General features: G+C 44.8%; 1 protein-coding gene across 4 annotated transcripts in view; it reads right to left on the bottom strand.

Moving 5' to 3' along the window:
- phrf1 (PHD and ring finger domains 1) overlaps positions 1-25,775 on the bottom strand; it is a 179,922-nt gene that overhangs the window by 106,278 nt on the left and 47,869 nt on the right. The window contains exon 1 of one of the 4 annotated variants that reach the window (XM_073049974.1): positions 16,243-16,462. The exons of the other annotated variants lie outside the window; for them this stretch is intronic. Within the exon in view, the coding sequence (XP_072906075.1) occupies positions 16,243-16,277 (35 nt within the window). The 5' untranslated portion in view covers positions 16,278-16,462. Of the gene's footprint in view, positions 1-16,242; positions 16,463-25,775 lie in introns of those variants that run through there. 4 annotated transcript variants of the gene reach the window in all.

Below are 25,775 nucleotides of genomic sequence, written 5' to 3'. Positions count from 1 at the left end.
ACTCAGACACCTAGTGAAGACAATGGACTGCGTTCATATAATGCTTTCAGCAACTGATTCCTTCAAATCTTCATTTTTATTGTAACGTTCAAGATGGTTGTAGATACCTTCAAATTCTTTGTAGTTCCTAACTTTAAGCAGTGAAATCATTTCAATTTCACTTCCGGCCATTTCTTGCATCTCCCTATCTGACTGTTTGAAACCACAGTGAGCGTAACAGTTCTGAAATGTCTTACTGTTTATTTCTCACCAACTATCAGTGACAAAAATCACTGCTTTTTGAACACAAATACATGCAACTGTTGCTATTTAAAAACTTCGCTCTAAGTGCACAGTGTTTAACAGCCACACAAATGCATGAGACTGACACTAGTTAGAAACCTTTTGGCAACAGATTCTTGTCCTAATTAAGTGGCAGTGTCCCAAATAATCAAAAGGATTGCTGGCTGTCTTCTCCATTAGTTTTTGTCCTTTAAGAGTTATCCCAAATAAGCAGCTGCCCAAGTTATCTGGTGGCCAAATTAACTGGAATCCACTATTTTAAAGAAACTGTACATCTGGGTTTGATCAGAGAGAAGTTTAGATAAATACATGGATGGGAGGGGTAGAGTTCTGGTGCAGGTTAATAAGACTAGGTAGATAGAAAGCTACTTTATTGATCCCAAAGGAAATTAGTGTCACAGTAGCATTACAAAAACAGATATACAAATTTTAGAAGAGAAGTAAGAAAGAATAAAAAATAAGTTACCTCAAACAGTCTAACAGGAGGGGATATCACTTCCCTATCAATAGGTTGACATCATAGATCCTAATGGTTGAGGGAGAGAATGACCTCAATAAGCACTCTTTGGAGCAGTGCAGTTATCTTAGTCTATAACTAAAAGTGCCCCTCTGTTCAGACAAGGTGGCATGCAGAGGGTGAGGAACATTGTTCAGAATTGCCAGGATTTTACAGAGGGTCCTTTGTTCTACCACAGCCTCCAGTGTGTCCAGTTTGACTCCTATGACAGAGCCAGCCTTTCTAATCAGATTATTAAGCCTGTTAGCACCACCTGTGTTGATGCCATTGACCCACATACACACAGCACAGAAGACTGTACTGGTAGCAACAGACTGGTAGAACACGTGAAGGAGAGACCTGCATATTACAAAGGACCTCAGTCTCCTCAGGAAGTAGAGGCAACTCTTGTATACAGTCTGTGTTGGTGCTCCACTCAAGTCTGTCGTCCAGGTACACCCACAGGTATCTGCAGGTCCTCACCACATCCACATCCTCACAATCAATAGTAACAGGGAGCAGTGCAGGCTTAGTCTTCCTAAAGTCTGTCACCATCTCCTTTGTCTTACTGATGTTGAGCTGCAGATGATTCAGCTTGCACCATCTGACAAAGTCCTCCACCAGGGCCCTGTATTCATCCTCCTGTCCTCCCTTTATACATCCAACTATTGCTGAGTGATCAGAGAATTTTGGCAGATGACATGACTCAGTGTGGTATCTAAAGTCCGAGGTATACAGGGTAAACAGGAAGGGAAGCAGCACAGTCCCCTGTGGGGCCCCAGTGCTGCTTTTATCCATGTCTGACACACAGTCTGAAGCCGCACAAACTGTGGTCTGCCAGTCAGGTAGTCCATAATCCAGGATACAGTGGGAGTACCAACCTGCATTGAACGGACCTTTTCCCTCCAGCAATGAGGGTTGTATGGTATGGAAGGCACTTGAGAAATCAAAAACCATGATCCTCACAGTGCTCTCCTGCTTATCCACATGGGAGTAGGTTCTATTCAGCAGGTAGATGACAGCACCATCAACTCCAATGTGCTGCTGCTAGGCAAACTGCAGGGGGTTGAAAGCTTATCTGACCAGGAGCTAGGACCAGCCTCTCTACAGTCTTCATGAAGACAGGGCCACTGTATGGTAGTCATTCAAGACTTTCATTTGGCCCTTCTTGGGTACTGGGACCACACATGTTGTTTTCCACACAGTCAGGGCTCTTTCCAGGCTGAGACTTAGATTGAAAATGTGCTGGAAAATTCCACAGAGCTGCCCAGCACTCTTTCAGGGCCTTGGGTTCACACCATCCAGTCCCAATGCTTTGCCAAAACTGAGTTTCCTAGAGCCCTTCTCACCTGCTCAGTAGTGAAGGTGAGTCGATGATGACTGGGGAGACATTGGTATGTGGAGGTGTGGATGGTAGGAACAGGGCAAGGAGAGGATGTAGACGGTAGCAGACTGTGTTGTTCATCCATGGTAAAATAACATTTCAGCACAGACTAGATCCTGTTTTGTGCCGTAGTGCCCTATGAGTCTACATCCCCTTCATTCTAAATTGTCATGGTAATCTTTACAAAGATGTGTAACAAACTGACGGCCCTGACTTTGTTCATTAGGTTTGGGCCAGCAAAGAGCAAACACGTGTACATGGGCAGAATGGACAGTATAGCTGAATGGTTCCATGTCAACACTAGTGTTGCAATGTGTGCTCAGGCTCCAGCCCTTCCACATTGGAGAGGCTGCAGAGGACTTTCAGATATGAAAGGGTTAACATATAAGACTGTTTGATGGCTCTGGAGCTGTTCTGCTTGGGTTTAGAAGAGTGAGGGGGAATCTCATTGAAATCGATCAAATATTGAAAGGCCTAGGTTGAATGGATGTGTAGAGGATGTTTTCTATAGTGGGGGAGTCTCGGACCAGAGGGAATAACATCAGAATAGAGAGACATCCATTTAGAACAGAGATGGAGGAATCTCTTTACTCAGAGGGTGGTGAATAAGGCCAAGTCATTGGGTATATTTAAGGGAGAGGTTGATAGGTTGCTGATTAGTAAGGGTGTCAAATGTTATGGGGAGAAGCCAAGAGAATAGGGTTAAGATAGATAATAAATCTGCCATGATGTAATGGCAGAGCAGCCTCAAGGGGCTGAATGATCTAATTCTGCTCCTATCTATATTAAGGTCTTGTTTACATCGTGAGGGTCAATGTGCCAATATTAACAATAGAAGTAAGTATTGATGCCAGCACATAGTTCACTTTGTCCTGAGTCAGTCACATTCCACAGTGGTAAGGAAGATAGGCAGATGAACATTGCAGGCATACCGCAAGGGGTTTCTGTATTCAACAGATTGCTTATTTACCAAGATGAACTCAATTGGCTGAATGGCCTAATTTTCCTCCAATGTCTTATGGTCTACTACCTTGATTGGTAGCACAGTGCAATGAAGCTGTTTAGAATGAGAGAAGAAATGAAATGAGAAGGGTGGTTGTTTTCTCTGGAGCAGTGGAGGATGAGGAGAGACCTGATCGAGGTTTCTAAGATTTTGAGTCATAGATAGCACAGAAAGACAGTATCTTTTTCCAAGAGTTGAAAATTCTAATACCAGTGAGCATATATTTAAGGTGAGAGGGGATAATTTCAAAGAAGATGTGAGAGGAAAGTTTTTTTTAAACAGTTTGGTGGGAGACTGGGGTGGTGGTAGAGCAGATACATTAGAGACTTTTAAGAGATGTTCAGATAGAAATATGAATGTGAGGAAAATGGAAGGATATGGATATTGTGTAGGCAGAAGAGATTAGTTTAGTTAGGCATTTGATTACTAATCTCTGGTTTAACCAGTTCCCCTCTACCACCACTCTTCTCCGTCTAGCGGAATTAGTCTTTACTCTCAATAATTTCTCCTTTGGCTCCTCCCACTTCCTCCAAACCAAAAGAGTAGCCATGGGCACCCGCATGGGTCCCAGTTATGCCTGCCTTTTTGTTGGCTTTGTGGAACAGTCCATGTTCCAAGCCTATACAGGTATTCGTCCCCCCACTTTTCCTTCGCTACATCGACGACTGCATTGGCGCTGCCTCCTGCACACATGCTGAGCTCGTTGACTTCATTAACTTTGCCTCCAACTTTCACCCTGCCCTCAAATTTACCTGGTCCATTTCCAACACCTCCTTCCCCTTTCTTGATCTTTCTGTCTCCATCTCTGGAGTCGGCTTATCTACTGATATCTACCATAAGCCTACAGACTCTCACAGCTACCTGGACTATTCCTCTTCCCACCCTGTCTCTTGCAAAAATGCCATCCCCTTCTCGCAATTCCTCCATCTCCGCCGCATCTGCTCTCAGGATGAGGCTTTTCATTCCAGGACGAAGGAGATGTCTTCCTTTTTTAAAGAAAGGGGCTTCCCTTCCTCCACCATCAACTCTGCTCTCAAACACATCTCTCCCATTTCATGCACATCTGCTCTCACCCCATCCACCTACCACTCCACTCGGGATAGAGTTCCCCTTGTCCTCACCTACCACCCCACCAGCCTCCAGGTCCAACATATAATTCTCCGTAACTTCCGCCACCTCCAACGGGATCCCCCTACCCCCTTCCCCCCTCTTTCTGCTTTCCGCAGAGATCACTCCCTACGTGATTCCCTTGTCCATTCGTTCCCCCCCAATCCCTTCCCACCGATCTCCCTCCTGGCACTTATCCTTGTAAGCGGAACAAGTACTACACCTACCCTTACACTTCCTCCCTCACCACCATTCAGGGCCCCAGACAGTCCTTCCAGGTGAGGCAACACTTCACCTGTGAGTCGGCTGGTGTGATATATTGCGTCCGGTGCTCCCGGTGCAGCCTTTTATATATTGGTGAGACCCAATGCAGACTGGGAGACTGTTTCGCTGAACACCTACGCTCTGTCCGCCAGAGAAAGCAGGATCTCCCAGTGGCCACACATTTTAATTCAACGTCCCATTCCCATTCTGATATGTCTATCCATGGCCTCCTCTACTGTCAAGATGAAGCCACACTCAGGTTGGAGGAACAACACCTTATATTCCGTCTGGATAGCCTCCAACCTGTTGGCATGAACAGTGATTTCTCTCACTTCTATTAATGCCCCTCCTCCCCTTCTTATCCCATCCTTTATTTACCCCCCTTTTTTTCTCTCCCTGCCCCTCTCACAATCACTCTCTGCATCTCCATCTCCCTCTGGTGCTCCCCTCCCCCTTTCTTTCTCCCTAGGCCTCCTGTCCCATGATCCTTTCCCTTCTCCACCTCTGTATCACTTTTTCCAATCACCTTTCCAGCTCTTAGCTTCACCCCACGCCCTCCGGTCTTCTCCTATCATTTCGGATTTCCCCCTCCCCCTCCCACTTTCAAATCTCTTACTATCTTTTCTTTCAGTTAGTCCTGACAAAGGGTCTCGGCCCGAAACGTCAACTGTACTTCTTCCTATAGATGCTGCCTGGCCTGCTGCGTTCCACCAGTATTTTGTGTGTGTTGCTTGAATTTCCAGCATCTGCAGATTTCCTCATGATTACTAATTTAATGGGTTCTGCACAACATTGTGAGACGAAAGGTCTGTTCCTGTACTGTACGTTTAACTATAGTTCCCATTCCATGGAATCGGAGTAAACCCCTTTAATCCTTTCTAAAGTGCACTGTCCACATCTGGATGTACTTCTCCAATGAGGTGAACAGTGATCCAGTTTTGATCAAAACTTGTTCTAAAGACCATGATCTCTGCTGCTTTGTAAACCACTTTCTCAACCCATCTTACCCCTTCAACAAGGTATGCACACAGATTCTAAGTCTCCCAGTTCTTATACCCCTTTTCAAACTGTTCCCCATTAAGAGATTCTGCAGATGCTGGAAATCCAGAACAACACAAACAAAATTAAGATGAGGTTTCAGGGTACTTGGAGACCAATAATAAAATAAGACAAAGTCAGCATAGATTCTGTAAAGGGAAATCTTGCTGAACAAATCTGTCAGAATTTTTTAAGGATGTAACAAGCAGGGTTGACAAAGGAGAGGCAGTGGATGTAACTTATTTGGATTTTCAGAAGGCATTTGATAAGGTGCCACACACAACACATAAAATTCTATGGAGTTACAAGAAAGATATTGGCATGGATAGAGGAATGGCTGACAGGCAGGAGGCAATGAGTGGGAACAAAAGGGGCCTTTTCTGGTTGGCTGCCAGTGACCACTGGGACCGTTATTTTCACATTGTTTCTCAATGATTTAGATAATGGAATTGATGGTTTTGCGGCAAAGTCTGGATGATACAAAGATAGGTGGAGGGGTAGGTAGTACTGAGGAAGCAATGTGATTGCAGCAGGACTTAGACTAATTGGAAGAATAGGCAAAAAAGTGGCAGATGGAATACAGTGTTGTGAAATGTATGATAATGCATTTTGGTAAAAGGAACAAGAGTGCAGACTATTATCTAAATGGGGAACACAAAGTATACTGCAGATGCTGTGGTCAAATCAAGACGTTAAAAAAAGCTGGATGAACTCAGCAGGTCGGGGAGCATCCGTTGAAAGGAGCAGTCAACGTTTTGGGCCGAGACCCTTTAGACCCTCCTTCTTTAGTCCTGACGAAGGATCTCGGCCTGAAACGTTGACTGCTCCTTTCAACGGATGCTCCCCGACCTGCTGAGTTCATCCAGCTTTTTTTTACGTCTTTATCTAAATGGGGAGATGGTTCAAACATCAGAGGTGCAGAGGGGCTTCGGAGTCCTCATACAAGACTCCCAGAAGGTTAATTTACAGGTTGAGTCTGTGGTTAAGATGACAAATGCAATGTTGGCATGTATTTCAAGGGAATAAAAAAAATATAAATAAGGAGATAATGTTAAGCCTTTATAAGACACTAGTCAGGCTGCGCTTAGAGTTTTGTCAACAGTTTTTGGCCCCATAGCTCAGAAAGGATGTGTTGTCATTGGAGAGTCCAGAGGAGGTTCATGAGGATGATTCTGGAAATGAAGGGGTTAAGGGGTTAACATATGAGGAGTGTTTGGTAGCTTTGGGCCTATACTCACTAGAAAGAAGAATGCGGGGGGAGGGGAAGGGGGGGAATTTCATTGAAACCTACTGAATTTGGAAAGGACTAGATAGGGTGGATGTGGAAAGCATGTTTCCTTTAGTGGGCGTATCCAGAACTAGAGGGCACAGTCTCAAAATTAAGGACTGTGAGGACCTCAGCTGAGGATCTTTTAGAACAGAGGTAAGGCGGAATTTTTTTAGCCAGAGTGTAGTGAATCTGTGGAATGCTCCACTACAGACTGTGGTTGAGTTCAAGTCTGTGGGTATATTTAAAGCTGAGGTTGATCGTTTCCTGATCAGTCAGGGCATTTAAAGATCTGGTGAGAAGGCAGGTGTATGGAATTGAGTGGGATCCGGGATCAGCCATGATGGAATGGCGAAGTAGATTCAATAGGCTGAATGGCTCAATTCTGCTTCTATGTCTTATGGTCTTAAAATGCTGAAGGAACTCAGCATCTGTGGACAATATTGCTTAATTCCATAGAGTCTGCTTGACCTGTACAGTTCCTCCAACAATTTTTATGTGCTGCCACATATGTATCACCTATTCTCATTCCTCCTACCAAAATGACGAAGGGTCTCGGCCCGAAACGTCAACATCGCTTCTCCCTATAGATGCTGCCTAGCCTGCTGTGTTCTACCAGCATTTTGTGTGTGTTGTTGTTTGAATTTCCAGCATCTGCAGATTTCCTCGTGACAACTCTCATCTCTTAGTTTTAATGTTCATCTGTCATTTCCACAACCTAAGAACTTCTCCATAACATCTACCCGCGCCCCCCCCCCCCCCCAATCCCATCACAGTTCACACAGCCTGGGTTTTTGTATCATTTCTAAATTTGGAAATTATATCCTGCACACCCGAGTCCATCTCATCTGTAGACATTAAATAAAACATTGCTCCAAGCACGAACCCTCAGGAACACACAGGAACATAAAAAGCAAGAAGTATGTACAAAATTACGAGGAGTATAGATAGGGTAAATGCAAGTAGGCTATTTCCACTGTGGTTGAGTTGAACATGGGTTAAGGGTTAAAGGTCAAAAGTTGAAGGGGAACCTGATGGGAACTTCTTCACTCAAAGGATGGTGACAGTAGGGAATGAGCTGTCAGTGCAAGTGGTGGATGCGATTTTGATTTCAATGTTCAATAGAAGCTTAGATACATGAACAGCAGAGGTATGGAGGGCTATGGTCCAATGCAGATTGATGGGACTAGGCAGTTTAAATGACTTGGCATGAACTGAATGGGCAAAAGGGCCTGTTTCTATTCTGTACTTTTCTATGACTATAGGAGCAGAGTAGATTAAACTTTAGTGAATCCTGGCTTCACAACAATGCAATTTCAAGTAGGTCCACAGTATCAGGTTTGGAAACTCAGGTTTATCACTCTCAAATTTAGCCACAGCTTTTTTCCCCCCCAAGGGTGGAAATGACTAATCCAAGGGGACATAATCTTAAGATGAATAGAGGAAAGTATAGGGGATATCAGAGGTAGGATTTTCCCCCACATAGATGGCAAGTCTGTGGATTTCCTTGCTACAGGCAGCTGCAGAGGCCAAACGATTATGTATATTTATGGCAGAGGTTGATAGATTCTTGATTGGTCAGGCATGAAGGGATAAGGGGAGAAGACAGGAGAATGTGGCTGAGAGAAAATTGGATCAGCCATGATGAAAAAGGCAGAGCAGACTCAATGGACCAAATGGCCTAATTCTGCACCTATATCTTATGGTCTTATGGAGTGCATGGAACATGCTGCCAGTGGCAGAGGAGGAGGGAGGAAACATTTACGTGACTCTTAGACAGACACATGGATGATAGAAAAATGGAGGTCTATGTGGGAGAAAGGGTTAGATTGTTCTTAATGTAGGTTAAAAGGTCAGCATAACATTGTCGGCCGAAGAGCCTGTACTCTGTCATAGTCTTCTATGTTCTCACTGAATCTGAAATCCAGCAACCATTTCCTACATTCTCTTTAGTATGATACTAAATTCAATTTAGTATGAATTAGTATTCTCTTTAGTAATCATTCCATTAAACACCATTGTATTCTTCCTCCAGTCCAATAAGACCAGAGTCTCACTTCCAGCATGTGATAAACATACAGTACAGCACAGGGACAGGCTCTTCAACCCACAATGTTGTGCTGAATCAATTAAATTCGTAATCACATTGCCAATTAAACTAATCTCTTCTAGCTACAAAATGTCCCTATCAATCCATCTCCCTCACATAAATGCACCTATCCAAACATCATAAAAGTCTCTAATGTATCTGCCCCTACCACCATCCCAGACACCCACAACTTCTCCTATCTCCTTTGAATTTACCCCCTCTCACCTTAAATGTATGTCCTCTGGGAACATTGCAACCCTGGGAAAAAAGATATTGTCTATCTATGTCTTTCATAATTGTATAAACCTCTATCAGATCTCCCATCAGCCTCCACAGTTCCACAGGAAACCAACCAAGTTGGTCCAACCTCCCCTACAGCTCAAACTCTGTGAACTAGGCAGCACCCTGGTAAACCTTTTCTGCACCCTCTCCACAGCCTCTTTATTATGGGGCAGCCAGAATTGCAGGCAATACTTCAGATGCCACCTAAATAGAGTTTTTATAAAGCTGCCTGACTTTGAAACTCAATGCCTTGACTGATAAAGACAAACATGCCATATGCCTTCTGAACCACCCTATCAACCTGTACAGCCACTTTCAGAGAGCTACAAACTTGGACCTCAAGATCCCTCTGCTCCTCACACAAGGAGACACTCTGTTGCTGTGATGCTGATTTGGAGATAAATCCACAAACCAGCTGCATGAATTCTCAACTGATATTACAAAGCAGCAGAGCATTGTCATACACCACCCCAGACAAGAGAGGGATGCAATACATCCCTCTCTTCTAAGCTCTGCACCTTCTGTGACTGGCTGCAGATGGACTTCAATCCAATTTACAGAGTGGAGCAGTAAGAGCTAAACTATCAGACTAGATTGAATAAATTAGGCATACTTTCTGAAGTTCAGGGTTAGGGATTTGGGGCAGTACTGTAGCGACTCAATTCCACCGCTGTCTGTAAGGAGTTTGCATGTTCCACTTGTGACTGCGTGGGTTTCCCCCCCACATTCCAAAAAATGTCCGGGTTGGGGATAATGAGCAGAAGACAAACAATTTTGCAGCAGAAGCATGGCGACATTGCAGGTTGTCCCCAGCACATCCTCGGATGGTACAGGCTCTTGACACAAAACAACACATTTCACTGTCTGTTTCAATGTTCCGATGTACATGTGACAAAAAAACAAACCTACCTAAATTACAGGGTGAAACATGTAGCCAGCAGTTTGTACAGAGCTGGTGACAGCAGCTTCCTTGCAGGTCAGCTTGTCTCTGATGTTAGCACATGTGCAATTTATCAGAGGTTCAGATCCAACCTCCCAATCCACAGCTGGACTCAAGGCTCAGGCCAGAGTGAGATCAGTCAGGGTGTCGGGGCTGAAGTCAGGGATTTGCCAGAGGGTCGAATGCTGGCTCACCCAACCTCCCAATCCATGGCTGGACTCGGGACTCGGGCCAGAGTGGGATTAGTCAGGGGGTCAGGACACAAGTCAGGGAATATTTAGACTCAAAGATGATATGGTAGATAAGACAATTTCTTCAGATAGAGAAATCCAACACTAAAGGACATAGAAACCAACAGCACAGTACAGATACTTCACCCACAATGTTGTGATCAATCTAACCCTTCCCTGCAACATAGCCCTCCATTTTTCTATCATCTATATGCCTAAGTCTCTTAAATGTCCCTAATGTATGTGCCTCCACCACTACCCCAGTAGCACGTTCCATACACCCATCACTTTCTGTATAAAGAACCTACCTCTGACATTCCCCCCCCCCCCCCACCCCATACTTTCCTCCAATCACCTCAAAATTATTCCCCCTCATATGAACCATTTCCCTTCTGGGGAAAATAGACTCTGGCTGTCCACTCAGTCAATTCCAGTTATCATCCTGTATACCTCTATCAAATGACCTCTCATCCTCCTCCATTCTAAACCAAAAAGCCCTAGTTTGCTCAGCCTATCCTCATAAGACATGCTCTCAGATCCAGGCAGCATCCTAATAAATCTCCTCTACACCCTCACTCAAGCTTCCACATCCTTCCTATAATGAGGCAACCAGAACTGAACTCAATATTCCAGAGGAGACAGGAAGCATTTCAAAAATCAAGAGGAAGCTTGGAAGCCTGTCTGGCCCCAAGCAGAGGACAATTGAAAATGTTAAAGCAGAGATGGAATGATTTTTGTTTGGAGAAGAAATGGAACAGAGTTAGTGAATAGTGTTCAGGAATAAATCCAGCACTATTCTATCGAATGGCAGAGAAGATCCAGGGTCGGAATGAGGTACTGCTACTTCCAGATGACACTTCATGGCATTAAGAGATTCAGATATTACACCAGAAGACTATACGACAAAGGAGCAGAATTAGCCCATTCAGTCCATCGCGTTTGTGCCGCTGTTCTAACATGAGTGATTTATTAACCCTCTCAACCCTATTCTCCTGCCTTCAACCAATAAACTATGATGTCCTGACTAATCAAGAACCCCCTCACCCCATCAGCCTCCACTTTAAATATACCCAATGACTTGGCCTCCTCAAAGTCTCTGACAATGAATTACACAGATTCACCACCGCGTGACTAAAGAAATTCCTCCTCATCTCTGTTCAAAATGGAGATCCCTCTATTCTGAGGCTACACACTCTGGTCCTAGACTTGCCCACTATTGGAAACATCCTTTCCACATCCATTCTATCTAGGCTTTTCAATATTTGATAGCTTTCAGTGTGATCCCCTTCATTCTTCAAAACTACAGCATGTACAAGTCCAGAGTCATCAAGAGCGCCTCATACATTAACCCTTTCATTTCCAGATTCATTTTCATCAGCCTCCTCCACACCCTCTCCAATGCCAACACATCTTTTTTTTAGATAAAGAGCCTAAAACTGCTTACAATACTCCAAATGCAGTGTGACCATAAGACAAAAGAGCAGAAGTCAGCCATTTGGCCCATCGAGTCTGCTCCGTCATTTCATCATGAGCTGATCCAATCTCCCCTTTAGTCCCACTCTCCTGCCTTCTCACCATAACCTTTGATGCCCTGACTACTCAGATACCTATCAATCTCTGCCTTAAATACACCCAATGACTTGGCCTCCACTGCCACCCGTGGCAACAAATTCCATAGATTCATCACCCTCTGACTAAAAAAATTTTTTCGCATCTCTGTTCTGAATGGGCGCCCTGCAATCCTAGACATGGGAAACAACTTTGCCACATCCACTCTGTCCATGCCTTTCAACATTCGAAATGTTTCTGTGAGGTCCCCCCTCATTCTTCTAAACTCCAAGGCGTACAGTCCAAGAGCGGTCAAAGGTTCCTCATGTGTTACCCTCTCATTCCCAGAATCATTCTAGTGAATCTTCTCTGAGCCCTCTCCAAAGTCAGCACATCCTTTCTTAAATAAGCCCAAAACTGCACACAGTATTCCAAGTGAGGTCTTACCAGTGCCTTATAGAGCCTCAACATCACATCCCTGCTCCTATACTCTATTCCCACTCTGTTTCCTGCCAATCAACCAACACTCTATCCACATATGTAACTTTCCCGTAATTTCATGGGCTCTTATCTTGTTTAGCAGCCTCATGTGCAGCACCTTGTCAAAGGCCTTCTGAAAATCCAAATACACAACATCCACTACATCTCCCTTATCTAGCCTACTTGTAATTTCCTCAAAAAATTGCACTAGGTTTGTCAGGCAGGGTTTTCCTTTAAGGAAACTATGCTAAGGAAACTCTGTGACCAATGCCTTATATAACCTTAGCATTACATCCTTGCTTTTATATTCTAGTCCTCTTGAAATGAATACTAACATTTGTCTTCCTTACCACCAACTCAACCTGCAAGTTAACCTTTAGGGGATCATGTCCCTTCGTGCCTCCGATTTTTGGATTTTTCTCCCTGCTTTGAGTACTTTTTCAGAAATATGAAGTCAAGTTGGAAAATTCTTTGAGGCACAGCTGCAGTGAATATCAGAACAATTTAGAGTCACAGAGTCAAAGAGAGGCACAGCACAGAAACAGGCCCTTCAGCCCACCTAGACATGCGGAAACCATTTAAACTGTCTACTCCCATCAATCTGCCCCAAGACCATAGCCCTCCATACCCCTACCATTCATGTATCTATCCAAATTTTGCTTAAACATTGAAATTGAGCTCACATGCACCACTTGTGCTGGCAGCTCATTCCACACTCTCAGAACCCTTTGAATGAAGAAGTTTCCCCTCATGTTCCCCTTAACCCATGACTTCTGGTTGTAGTCCCACCCAACCTCAGTGGAAAAAAGTTTGCATTTCCCCTATCTATATCCCTTATAATTCTGTATATCTCTATCAAATCTGCTCTCAATCTTCTACATTCCAAGTAATAATGTCCTAGCTTATTCAATCTTTCCTTGTAACTCAGGTCCTCCAGACCCAACAACATTCTTGTAAATTTTCTCTGTACTCTTTCAACCTTGTTTACATCTTTTCTGTAGGCAGGTGACCACAACCATGCATAATATTCCAAATTAGGCTCACCAGTGTCTTATAACTTCAACATAACATCCCATCTCCTGTATTCAGTACTTTGATTTATGAAGGCCACAGTGCCAAAAGCTTTCTTTATGACCTTATCTACATGTGACGGCTCTTCAACAAATTATAGTTCTGTATTCCCAGATCCCTTTGTTCTACCACACTCCTCAGTGCCCTACCTACTCAGGTTGTCCTACCAAAGTGCAAAACTCACACTTGTCTGCATTAAATTCCATCTGCCATTTTTCTGCCAATGCAAATCACTTTGTGAGCCAAGACAGCCTTCTTTGCTATCCACTACACCCCTAATCTGGGTGTCATCTGCAAAGTTAAACACATTATCATCCAGATCATTTGTACAGATGACAAACAACAAGGGATGCAGCACCAATCCCTGCAGCACTCCATTACACATAGGCCTCTAGTCAGAGAAGCAACCATCTACTACCACTCTCTGCCTTCTCCCACAAGCCCAATGTCTAATCTAATTTACTACCTCATCCTGAATGCTGAGTGAATGAACCTTCTTGACCAACCTCCCATGCGGGACTTTGTCAAATACTTTGCTAAAGTCCATGTAGACAACATCCACCGCCTTGCCTTCATTAACTTTCCTGGTAACTTCCTAGAAAACCTCTATATGATTGGTTAGACATGATCTATGACACACAAAGCCATACTGACTAACCTTAATGAGTCCATACCTATCCAAAAACTTAAATATTCAGTCCCTTAGAATATTTTCCAATAACTCCCAGGCTTACTGGCCTATAATTTCCTGGTTTATGTTCAGAGCTGCTATTAAACAGCAAAACGAAAATGGCCATCCTCCAATCCTCTGGTACCTCTCCTGTTGCTAAGTATGATTTAAATATCTCTGCCAGCGCCCCAGCAATTTCTGCACTTGCCTCCCGCAGGGTCGACGGGAGCACCTTGCCAGGCCCTGCCCTCCAGTTCAGATGCAAACCATCCTTTCTGTACAGGTCCTACCTTCCCTGGAAGAGAACCCAATGATTCTCATACCACCTCTTTAGCCATGTACTAAACTGTATAATCTTCCTAGTCATCCTGAGATCACAACCCTAGAGGTCCTGCCCTTTAACTTAGCACCTAACACCCTTTGAAGAATCTCATCCCTCACCCTACCCATGTCATTGGTCCCTACATGGACCACATCCTCTGGCTGTTCACCCTCCCACTTGAGAAAGCTGAGGACTCAATCTGAGATCTCCCAGACTCTGGCACCCATGAAGCAACATCCCATCCACAATCTCATTCTCACCTACTGAATCTCCTTTCTGTTCCCCTACCTAACAAATCCTCTTCTTCCCCTTTCCCTTCTGAGTCACAGAGCCAGACTCAGTGCCAGAGGCCCAACCATTGTGACTTTCCTCTGTTAGGTCATCCCACATAACAATATCCAAAGTGTTGTTGAGGGGGATAACCACAGGGGTACTCTGAACTGGCTCCTTAGCCCCTTTCCCCTTGCGGACTGTCACCCAGTTTCCTGTGTCCTGCACCTCGGGTGTAACACCCTCTCTATATGTCCTATCTATCACCCCCTCAGCCTCCCAAATGATCTGGAGTTCATCCAGTTCCAGCTCCAACTCCTTATCGTGGATTGTTAGAGGCTGCAGTTGTAGTCATCAGGGACACTGGAGGTCTCCTTGCCTTCCCGCATCTTGCAAGAGGAGCATTCCACTATCCTGCACAGCATCTCCACTGTCCTAAGTGAGCAAATGTAAAGAAGGGAGGGAAATAAAAACGCTACCTAGAGCTTTTCTTTTTTGCTTTCTCTGACGGAAGACTCTCTTCACCGAAGCCTCAAATAGCTAAACCCTCAAGATCACCACTCTGACTATATCCACTCCAAATACAGCCATTGAGCTTGTCCCTGCCTTCCTTTAATTTGTTCTTGCTAATCAATTCCAAACACTGCTTGGTTGCTGGTCAAAGCTCCAAGAAACTGCAGTGCTTGGCCGCTTTTCCTATGCAGTCAGTGGACCTAATGAAATTCCCTCCTCTCAAGCTTCTAATCTCCCGATTGGTCACTGGTCAGAGCTCATGGGGCTGTCTGAGGCTACTCTTATTTCTTCCGTCCTCAATAATTTTAAAGTGAGTGGAGGAAAGTATATGGGGGGATGTCAGAAGTTAAGTAACTTTTTTTTACAAAGAGAGTGCATGGAGAATGCTGGTGGGGTGGTGGTAGAAACAAACACATTAGAAACATTTAGGAGACTCTTAGATGATAGAAAAATGGAGGGCTATGTAGGAGGGAAGGGTTAGATTAATCTTAAAGTAGGTTAAAACGTCAGCACAACATTGTGGGCCAAAGGGCCTTCTGTGTTCAATGGATCCTGTTAGGTGATACCTAATTGATTTCAATCTATCTATTGATTGATTTATTTCGTGATACAGCCCAGCAACTTACCTATTTAAACCTCAGTTAATGATGGGACAATTTACATTGACCAATTAACCCACTAACTGGCACATCACTGCAGGAGGAAAGCAACATAGTCAAGGGAAGGACATACAAACTCCTTACAGCTGACATCAGAATTGAACTGCTAACTCCAACGCCCTGAGCTGCTAACTACTGCACTACTGTGGCACCCCATATTATATTTGTAGGCCCAGAGAAAGAAGCAGGCATTTGAATTCAGGCCTGGAATTGCTGTAATAAGACAGGCTGCTTTTATTTATAAGCAAGCAGCTCTGAACACATCGGCATGGCAGCCCAGCCTCTGGGAGAGCTCGAGATGAGCAGATATTTGCCTCTGGCACTCACCCCTGTAGCTTGGGAGAAGGAGCTGTGCTTGACATCAGTGCTCATGGCCACCTCCCTCAGGTCTTTGGCTGTTCGTTCTAACTGGACGTGAAGCAGGCTCAGGAGGCTGGGTGGCCTCTGACTCTTGGGCAGATACGGAAGAAATGCCAGAAGATCAGCTGACTGAACAACTTCGCCAGCGTCTGGTCATCTTGTCGGCAGCGTGCCCACGACTATCCAGCTCTAAAGAGAAAGACATTGCTGACAGCCCCGACTCCCACTGATCTGTTATTACAAACATCCCTGCAAATAACAGCACTGTCACTGTGTTGTGTCAATATCTCTTAAGAGCCATCCTGGGCCCAACATATTGATGCAATTACAAAGGCAGCACAGCAAGGGCTGTATTTGAGTAGGAGCTTGAGGAGAATTGATACGTCACCAAAGACTCTCCCAAATTTCTACTGTTGAGAGGATTCTCACTGGTTACATCACCGTTTGGTGTGGAGGGGCCACTACAAAGGATCAAAAAAGTCTGCAGAAAGTTGTAATCAGCCAGCTCCATCACCACTACTGAGGATACCTTCAAAAGGCGATGCCTCAAGAAGGCAGCATCCATTATTAAGGACTCCCATCACCCAGGACATGCCTTCTTCTCAATGCTACCATCAAGGAGATGGTACAGGAGTTTGAAGAGACAAATTTAATGATTCAGGAACAGCTTCTACCCTTCAGCCCTCAGATTTCTGAATGGACAATGAACCCATCTACACTACCTCACTTTTTTTTTTACATATATATTCCTTATTGTAATTTATTGGATTCATTAGTTGTGTGGGGAATAGGAGCCTGCTGCGCAGACAACAGCTTACTCTCCATATCGTACTGCTCTGACTTGTGTATCACATAGAGAGCTAGGACATGACAACTATGGTCAACCCCAACAAACAATAGGTCTCAAAGCCATATGATGAATCAACCAGAGAGGAAGAAAATGTGTCCATATTCTGCAGGTTGCAATGGGAAACCCATAGCTCTGTTCCATCCACCGTAACCAACTGAAAGGGTTGAAAATGCAGTACTACAGAGTTAAGTGTAATAGAGTCATGGAGCACCATGACACAGAAACAGGACCTTCAGCCCATCTACACCATGCCAAAAAATCATTCTGCCACATTCCATTGACCTGTATCTGGTCCTCCATACCCCTCCCTTCCATGTACATCCATACCTCTCAAGTTCAATCTCTTTAAGGTCCATTTGCTCTTACAAGTGGACACAAAAAAAAATCTCAAAGGCAATCATACCAAGAACAGGGTTTTGCCCAGAACCCTGTGCCAAGTGTTTATTTAATTAACAGAAATTCAAGCAAGTTATCTCATCATTTTATGATATGTTGGGGAACACTAACAAGCTGCCACTTCTCCCATACAATGACACAACTTCACTGTAAATTATTTTGAGATATTCTGGAAGGGATATAGAAGCACTGAAGAAGAGCAAGTCTGCTCCAAATGTTATTCCCAAATATGTTACTATGAACAGTCACAAGAATGACCAGATACATTTGCCTTTGAGTCAGCATTTTATTAAACCTTTAATAAATCTAAACACAGAAGCGGATAAAAACTCATTCGCTGCATGTTTAGGTTCTATCTTTAAGGCTTCAAACTGCAAATGTGCCCTATCACCAGCTTGTCCTTCCTCAAAGTATCACTACACACTGTCCCATCCTCAGCCCTATCAGGCCAGTTCCCAACTATCTGCCAAATTAGTTTAAACCCTCCCCAATAATTCTGGCAAAGTTACCCTGAAGGATATTGGTCCCCTCTGGGTTCAGAGCTGGCCTGTAACTCACATACCCTTTGGAGGGCTGTCAGAGGTTACAGTGGGACATTGATATGAAGCAAAACTGGGCTGAGAAGTGGCAGACGGCGTTCAACCCAGATAAGTGTGAGGTGGTTCATTTTGGTAGGTCAAATATGATAGCGGAATATAGCATTAATGGTAAGACTCCTGGCAATGTGGAGAATCAGAGGGATCTTGGGGTCTGAGTCCATAAGACACTCAAAGCTGCTGCGCAGGTTGACTCTGGTTAAGAAGGCATACGGTGCATTTGCCTTCATCAATCATGGGATTGAGTTTAAGAGCCAAGAGATAATGTTGCAGCTGTACAGGACCCTGGTCAGACCCCACTTGGAGCACTGTGCTCAATTCTGGTCGCCTAAGTGCAGGAAGGATGTGGAAATCATATAAAAGGTGCAGAGGAGATTTACAAGGATGTTGCCTGGAGTGGGGAGCATGCCTTATGAGAATAGGTTGAGTGAATTCGGCCTTTTCTCCTTGGAGTGACGGAGGATGAGAGGTGACCTGATAGAGGTGTACAAGATTATGAGAGGCATTGATTGTGTGGATAGTCAGGGGCTTTTTCCCAGGGCTGAAATGGCTAGCATGAGAGGGCATAGTTTTAAGCTGCTTGGAAGTAGGTACAGAGGAGATGTCAGGGGGTAAGTTTTTTCTACGCAGAATGTTGAGTGCGTGTAATGTGCTGCTGGTGACGGTGGTGGAGGCGGAAACGATAGGGTCTTTTAAGAGGCTCCTGGATAGATACATGGAGCTTAGAAAAATAAAGGGCTATGAGTAAGCCTAGGTAGTTCTAAGGTAAGGACATGTTCGGCACAGTTTTGTGAGCCGAAGGGCTTGTATTGTGCTGTAGATTTTCTACGTTCTATGTCCTATGTTCAAATTTTACCTACCTCTTCACATTTATCTGGGTTGAACTCCATCTGCCACTTCTCAGTCCAGTTCTGCATCCTATGGCTGTTTTGCTGCAACCTCCAGACTATCCACAACACCCTCAACTTTTGTATCATCAGCAAATTTATGAACCCACCCTTCTACTTCCTCATCCAAGTCATTTAAAAAAATCACAAAGAGGAGGGTTCCCACAACAGATTCCTACGGGACTCACTGGTTATAATTTCCTGGATTATCTCTACTCCCTTTCTTGAACAAGGGAACAACATCTGCCACCTTCCAATCATCTGGTACTTCTCCCATCTCTATTGATGATGCAAAGATCATTACTAGAGGCTCAGTAATCTCCTCCCTCGCTTCCCACAGTCGCCTGGGGTACATCTTGTCCGGTCCCTGTGACTTATCTAACTTAATGCTTTTCAAAAGCACCAGCACATCCTCTTTCTAAATATCTATACACTCAAGCATTTCAGTCCACTGTAAGTCATCCCCACAATTGCCAAGGTCCTTTTCACTGGTGAATACTGAAGCAAAGTATTCATTAAGTACCTCTGCTACCTCCTCCAGCTCCACGCACATTTCCAGTATCGTTCCTGATTGGTCCTATTCTCACACGGCTCATCCTCTTGCTCTTCATATACTTGTGGAATGCCTTGGGGTTTTCCTTACTCCTGCTCGCCAAGGCCTTCTCATGGCTCCTTCTAGCTCTCCTAATTTCATTCTTAGCTCTTTCAATGTCGGCAAGTGTAGGGTCATGCACTTTGGTAGAAGAAATAAACGGGCAGACTATTATTTAAATGCGAAGAGAATTCAAAGTTCTGAGGTGCAACGGGACTTGGGAGACCTCGTGCAGGATACCCTTAATGTTAACCTCCAGGTTGAGTTGGTGGTGAAGAAGGCGAATACAATGTTGGCATTCATTTCTAGAGGAATAGAGTATAGGAGCAGGAATGTGATGTTGAGGCTCTATAAGGCACTGGTAAGACCTCACTTGGAATACTGTGTGCAGTTTTGGGCTCCTTATTTAAGAAAGGATGTGCTGACTTTGGAGAGGGTTCAGAGAAGATTCACTAGAATGATTCTGGGAATGAGAGGGTAACACATGAGGAACCTTTGACCGCTCTTGGACTGTACTCCTTGGAGTTTAGAAGAATGAGGGGGGACCTCATAGAAACATTTCGAATGTTGAAAGGCATGGACAGAGTGGATGTGGCAAAGTTGTTTCCCATGGTGGGGGAGTCTAGTACGAGAGGACATGACTTGAGGATTGCAGAGCGCCCATTCAGAACAGAGATGCAATAATATTTTTTTAGTCAGAGGGTGATGAATCTATGGAATTTGTTGCCACGGGCGGCAGTGGAGGCCAAGTCATTGGGTGTATTTAAGGCAGAGATTGATAGGTATCTGAGTAGTCAGGGCATCAAAGATTATGGTGAGAAGGCAGGGGAATGGGACTAAAGGGGAGATTGGATCAGCTCATGATGAAATGGCGGAGCAGACTCGATGGGCCGAATGGCCGACTTCTGCTCCTTTGTCTTATGGTCTTACCTGGCGCCCTTGTAATTTTCTAAAGCTCTCTACTCACACAACTGTGGAGGGTCTCATCAGCAAGAACGACGAGTCAGCATACAGAGGAGGTGCAGTGGCTAATGGACTGATGAAGAACCAACAACCTATCTCTGAATGTGAACAAAACAAACAAAATGGTTGTTGACTTCAGGAGGGCACGGAGCGACCAGTCTCCGCTGAACATTGACAGCTACTCAGTAGAGATAGTTAAGAGCACCAAATTTCTTGGTGTTCACCTGGCGGAGAATCTCACCTGGTCCCTCAACACCAGCTCCATAGCAAAGAAAGCCCAGCAGCATCTCTACTTTCTGCGAAGTCTGAGAAAAGTCCATCTCTCACCCCCCATCTTCATCACATTCTACAGAGGTTGTACTGAGAGCATCCTGAGCAGCTGCATCATTGCCTGGTTCGGAAATTGCACCATCTCGGATCGCAAGACCCTGCAGCGGATAGTGAGGTCAGGCTGCACAGGTGGAAGGTCAACTGAGGAAGATTTGTACCAGCAAGGCGGCTGGACCGGATGGAGTTTCCCCACGATTACTGAGGGCCTGTGCGACTGATCTGGGAGAACCACTACAGCGCATCTTCAACATGAGCCTGGAGCAGAGAAGAGTACCCAGACAGTGGAAAACATCCTGTATTGTCCCGGTACCGAAGAAACCACAACCAAAGGAGTTGAATGACTTCAGACCTGTTGCCTTGACGTCGTACGTGATGAAGACCATGGAGCGGCTGATAATACAGAATCTGAGGCCACAAACCAGGCACGCCCAGGATCCTCTTCAGTTTGCGTATAAGGAGAAGGTGGGAGTGGAGGATGCTATCACGTATTTGCTGCACAAATCACTCTCTCACCTAGAGGGGGTCAGTTGTGCTGTGAGGATTACATTCCTTGACTTCTCTAGTGCCTTTAACACCATCCAGCCCAAGATCTTAAGGCACAAACTAACGGAGATGGGAGTAGACTCTCACATGGTGGATTGGATAGTGGACTACTTGACAGATAGACCTCAGTATGTGCGGTTGGGAGACTGTAGGTCTGACACGGTGGTCAGCAGCACAGGAGCGCCGCAGGGAACCGTACTCTCTCCGGTCCTGTTCACCCTGTACACATCAGACTTCCAATATAACTCGGAGTCCTGCCATGTGCAGAAGTTCGCTGATGACACGACCATAGTGGGGTGTGTCAGGAATGGACAGGAGGAGGAGTATAGGAAACTGATACAGGACTTTGTGATATGGTGCAACTCAAACTACCTGCGTCTCAATATCACCAAGACCAAGGAGATGGTGGTGGACTTTAGGAGATCTAGGCCTCATATGGAGCCAGTGATCATTAATGGAGAATGTGTGGAGCAGGTTAAGACCTACAAGTATCTGGGAGTACAGTTAGACGAGAAGCTAGACTGGACTGCCAACACAGATGCCTTGTGCAGGAAGGCACAGAGTCGACTGTACTTCCTTAGAAGGTTGGCGTCATTCAATGTCTGTAGTGAGATGCTGAAGATGTTCTATAGGTCAGTTGTGGAGAGCGCCCTCTTCTTTGTGGTGGCGTGTTGGGGAGGAAGCATTAAGAAGAGGGACGCCTCACGTCTTGACAAGCTGGTAAGGAAGGCGGGCTCTGTCGTGGGCAAAGTACTGGAGAGTTTAACATCGGTAGCTGAGCGAAGGGCGCTGAGTAGGCTACGGTCAATTATGGATAATTCTGAACATCCTCTACATAGCACCATCCAGAGACAGAGAAGCAGTTTCAGCGACAGGTTACTATCGATGCAATGCTCCTCAGACAGGATGAAGAGGTCAATACTCCCCAATGCCATTAGGCTTTACAATTCTACCGCCAGGACTTAAGAACTTTTTAAAAGCTATTATTAATGCTTTTTGAGATAGTGATTTAGATGCATATCATATTTTTTACTGAGTTAAGTATTGTATGTAATTAGTTTTGCTACAACAAGTGTATGGGACATTGGAAAAAAGTTGAATTTCCCCATGGGGATGAATAAAGTATCTATCTATCTATCTATCTATCTAAGATCATCAGGGTCTTTCTTCCCACCATTACAGACATTTACACTACACGCTGCATCCGCAAAACAAACAGCATTATGAAGGACCCCACTCACCTCTCATACAAACTCTTCTCCCTCCTGCCATCTGGGAAAAGGCACCAAAGCATTCCGGCTCTCACAACCAGACTATGTAACAGTTTCTTCCCCCAAGCCATCAGACTCCTCAATACCCAGAGTCTGGACTGACATCAACTTACTGCCCTCTACTGTGCCTATTGTCTTGTTTATTATTTATTGTAATGCCTGCACTGTTTCATGCACCTTATGCAGTCCTGGGCAGGTCTGTAGTCTAGTGTAGTTTTTTCTGTGTTGTTTTTATGTAGTTCAGTGTAGTTTTTGTATTGTTTAATGTACTGTACCAGTACCTTGTTTCTTGAACCCTTTCGTAAGCTTTTCTTTTCTCCTAAACTAGATTTTCTACATACTTTGTACACCATGGGTCTTTTATCTTACCATCCTTTCCCTGCCTCAATGGAACATACATTGCCACATTTTGTGCCGTTATTTCCCTGAGAACAGCTGTCCCAAGTTCCTGCCTAATAGCATCATATTTCCCCTACTCCAATTAAATTAATTGTCTGCTCCTATCCCTCTCCAGCACTATGGCGAAGGAGATAGAGTTGTGATCACTGTCTCCAAAATGCTCTCCCACCAAGAGATCTGACACCTGATCAGGTTCATTTACAAACGTTTGTAAATGTAATAAATATTGAGAACATGAGTTACAGAGTATTTGAAAGTGAGTCCATTAGTTGTGGGAACTATTCAGTGTTGGGATGAGTGAAGTTATACACACTGGCTCAGGAGCCTAATGGTTGAGGGACAATAACTGTTCCTGAACCTGGTGGTACGGGACCTCCACAGTGACTTCCACCCACAATGACTCAGTGGACAATCCCTCCATGACTTCCTCCTTTTCTGCAGCTGTGATACTATCCCTAATTGGCAATGCCACTCCCCCACCTCTGTTGCTTCCCTCCCTGTCCTTTTCAAAACATCTAAGGCTCCGCACACTCAGCAGCTATTCTTGCCCGAGACATCCAATCCTCTGTAATGGCTACAACATCATAGTTTTATATATTGATCCACACTCTAAATTCATCTGCCTTGCTTATGATGCTACTTGCATTAAAATGGACATATCTGGCTGTGCTTCTTTGCTCTATCATCTGTCTATCCTTCCTCATAAACTCCCCATAAGCTGTCACTACTTGTGTGCCAACTATCCCATCCTCTGCCTCTTCACTTCGGTTTCCACCCCCCTGCAAATCTAGTTTAAACTCTCCCCAACAGCATTAGCAAACCTCCCTCCCAGGATATTGGTTCCCCTCCAGTTCAGGTGCAACTCGTTCCACTTGGACAGGTCACCCCCTCCCCAGAAAAGTTTCCAATGATCCAAAAACATCTCCATAGCCACTCATTCATCAGCGCTATCTTCCTGTTCTGACCTTCACTAGCTCGTGGCACTGGGAGTAATCCAGAGACAACCACCTTGGAGGTACTGCTCTTCAGCCTCCTTCCTAACTCCCTAAACTTACTGCGCAGAACCTCTACCCCTCTCCTGCCTACGTCATTGGTACCAACATGTACTACAATCTCCGGGGGCTCACCCACTCCTTCAAGAATATTCTGCAACTGCTTAGAGACATCTTGGACCCTAGCACCCAGGAGGCAACAGACTATACTGGTGTCTCTTTTGCTGCTGCAGAATCTCCTATGTGCCCCCTAACTATAGAGTCCCCTATAACTATTGCTCTGCCCGATTTCACCCTACCCTTCTGAGACTCAGAGCCAACCACAGTGATATTGGTCAGGCTGCTGCTGCTGCCTTGCCTAGATAAATCATCCCCATCACCCCAGAAGTATCCAAAGAGGTATACCTGTTGCTGAGGGGAATAGCCAAAGAGGGACCCTGCACGGACTTCCTTCTCCCTTTACCTCTTGGTGTTCACCCATTTACTCTCTGAATTCTGCACTCTGGGTATAACCACCAGCTCAAAAGTCATATCTATCAACTGCTCTGCTTCCTGGATGATCCTAAGTTCATCCAACTCCAGCTCCTTAAAGTGGTCTTTCATGAGCTAGAGTTGGCTGCACTTCCTTCAGGTGTAGCCATCAGGGAGACTGTCAGGATCCATAAATTCCCACATCCTACAGAAGGAGCATTCCACTGCCATATCTACCACCCTGCCTGCACTGTACACTGACCAATTCTTCTAACCTGTGTCTTTGACCTCAGCCTCTTCTCGTCAAATCCTCGAGTCAAAGCCTGACACTCTACTCTCACCGCTGGTCCTCTCCCAACAATGGCCACCCTGCTTGTCCCTTTTATTTAATTTGCAGTGCTTTCCTCCCAATGCTGACTGGGCCTCTGGAATATCCAAACGCCTGCGAAGCTCTCCTTTATACAAGCTTCGCTCACCTGCGAGAAACCTCTTTGAAGTTCTCTGCTCCCGATGCTGATTGGGCTTCCAGAATGTCCGAATGCTCACGAAGCTCTTCTTTTATACAAGCTTCGCCAACCTGTGAGTAAGCTCTTCGAAGTGCTCTGTTCCCGATGCTGTTTGGGCCTCTGAATTAATACAGACTCAACCTGTAAATTAACCTTCTGGGAGTCCTACACGAAGACTTCTAAGTCCCTCTACACCTCTGATGTTTGAACCTTCTCCCCATTTAGATAATAGTCCACACTATCGTTCCTTTTACCAAAATGCATTATCACACATTTCCCAACACTGTATTCCATCTGCCACTTCTTTGCCCATTCTTCCAATCCATCTATGTCCTGCTGCAATCGCATTGCTTCCTCAGCACTAAATACCTCTCCACCTATCCTTGCATCATCCATAGACTTTGCCAAAAAACCATCAATTCCATTATCTAAATCATTGACAAACAGTGTGAAAAGCAGTGGTCCCAATACTGACCCCTGAAGAACACCACTAGTCACCGGAGGCCAACCAAAAAAGGCCCCTTTTATTCCCACTCATTGCCTCCTGCCTGTCAGCCATTCAGTTATCCATGCCAGTCTCTTTCCTGTAACGCCATAGGATTTTATCTTGTTAAGAAGCCTCAAGTGTGGCACATTATCAAACACCTTCTGGAAATCCAAGCAAATGACATCCCACTGCCTCTACTTTGTTCACACTGGTTGTT

This window comes from Hemitrygon akajei, chromosome 6 (genome assembly GCF_048418815.1).
Source record: "Hemitrygon akajei chromosome 6, sHemAka1.3, whole genome shotgun sequence".
Classification (NCBI taxonomy): domain Eukaryota; kingdom Metazoa; phylum Chordata; class Chondrichthyes; order Myliobatiformes; family Dasyatidae; genus Hemitrygon; species Hemitrygon akajei.
Note: the sequence above shows the minus strand (reverse complement) of the source record. Positions and strands in the feature narration are given on the sequence as shown.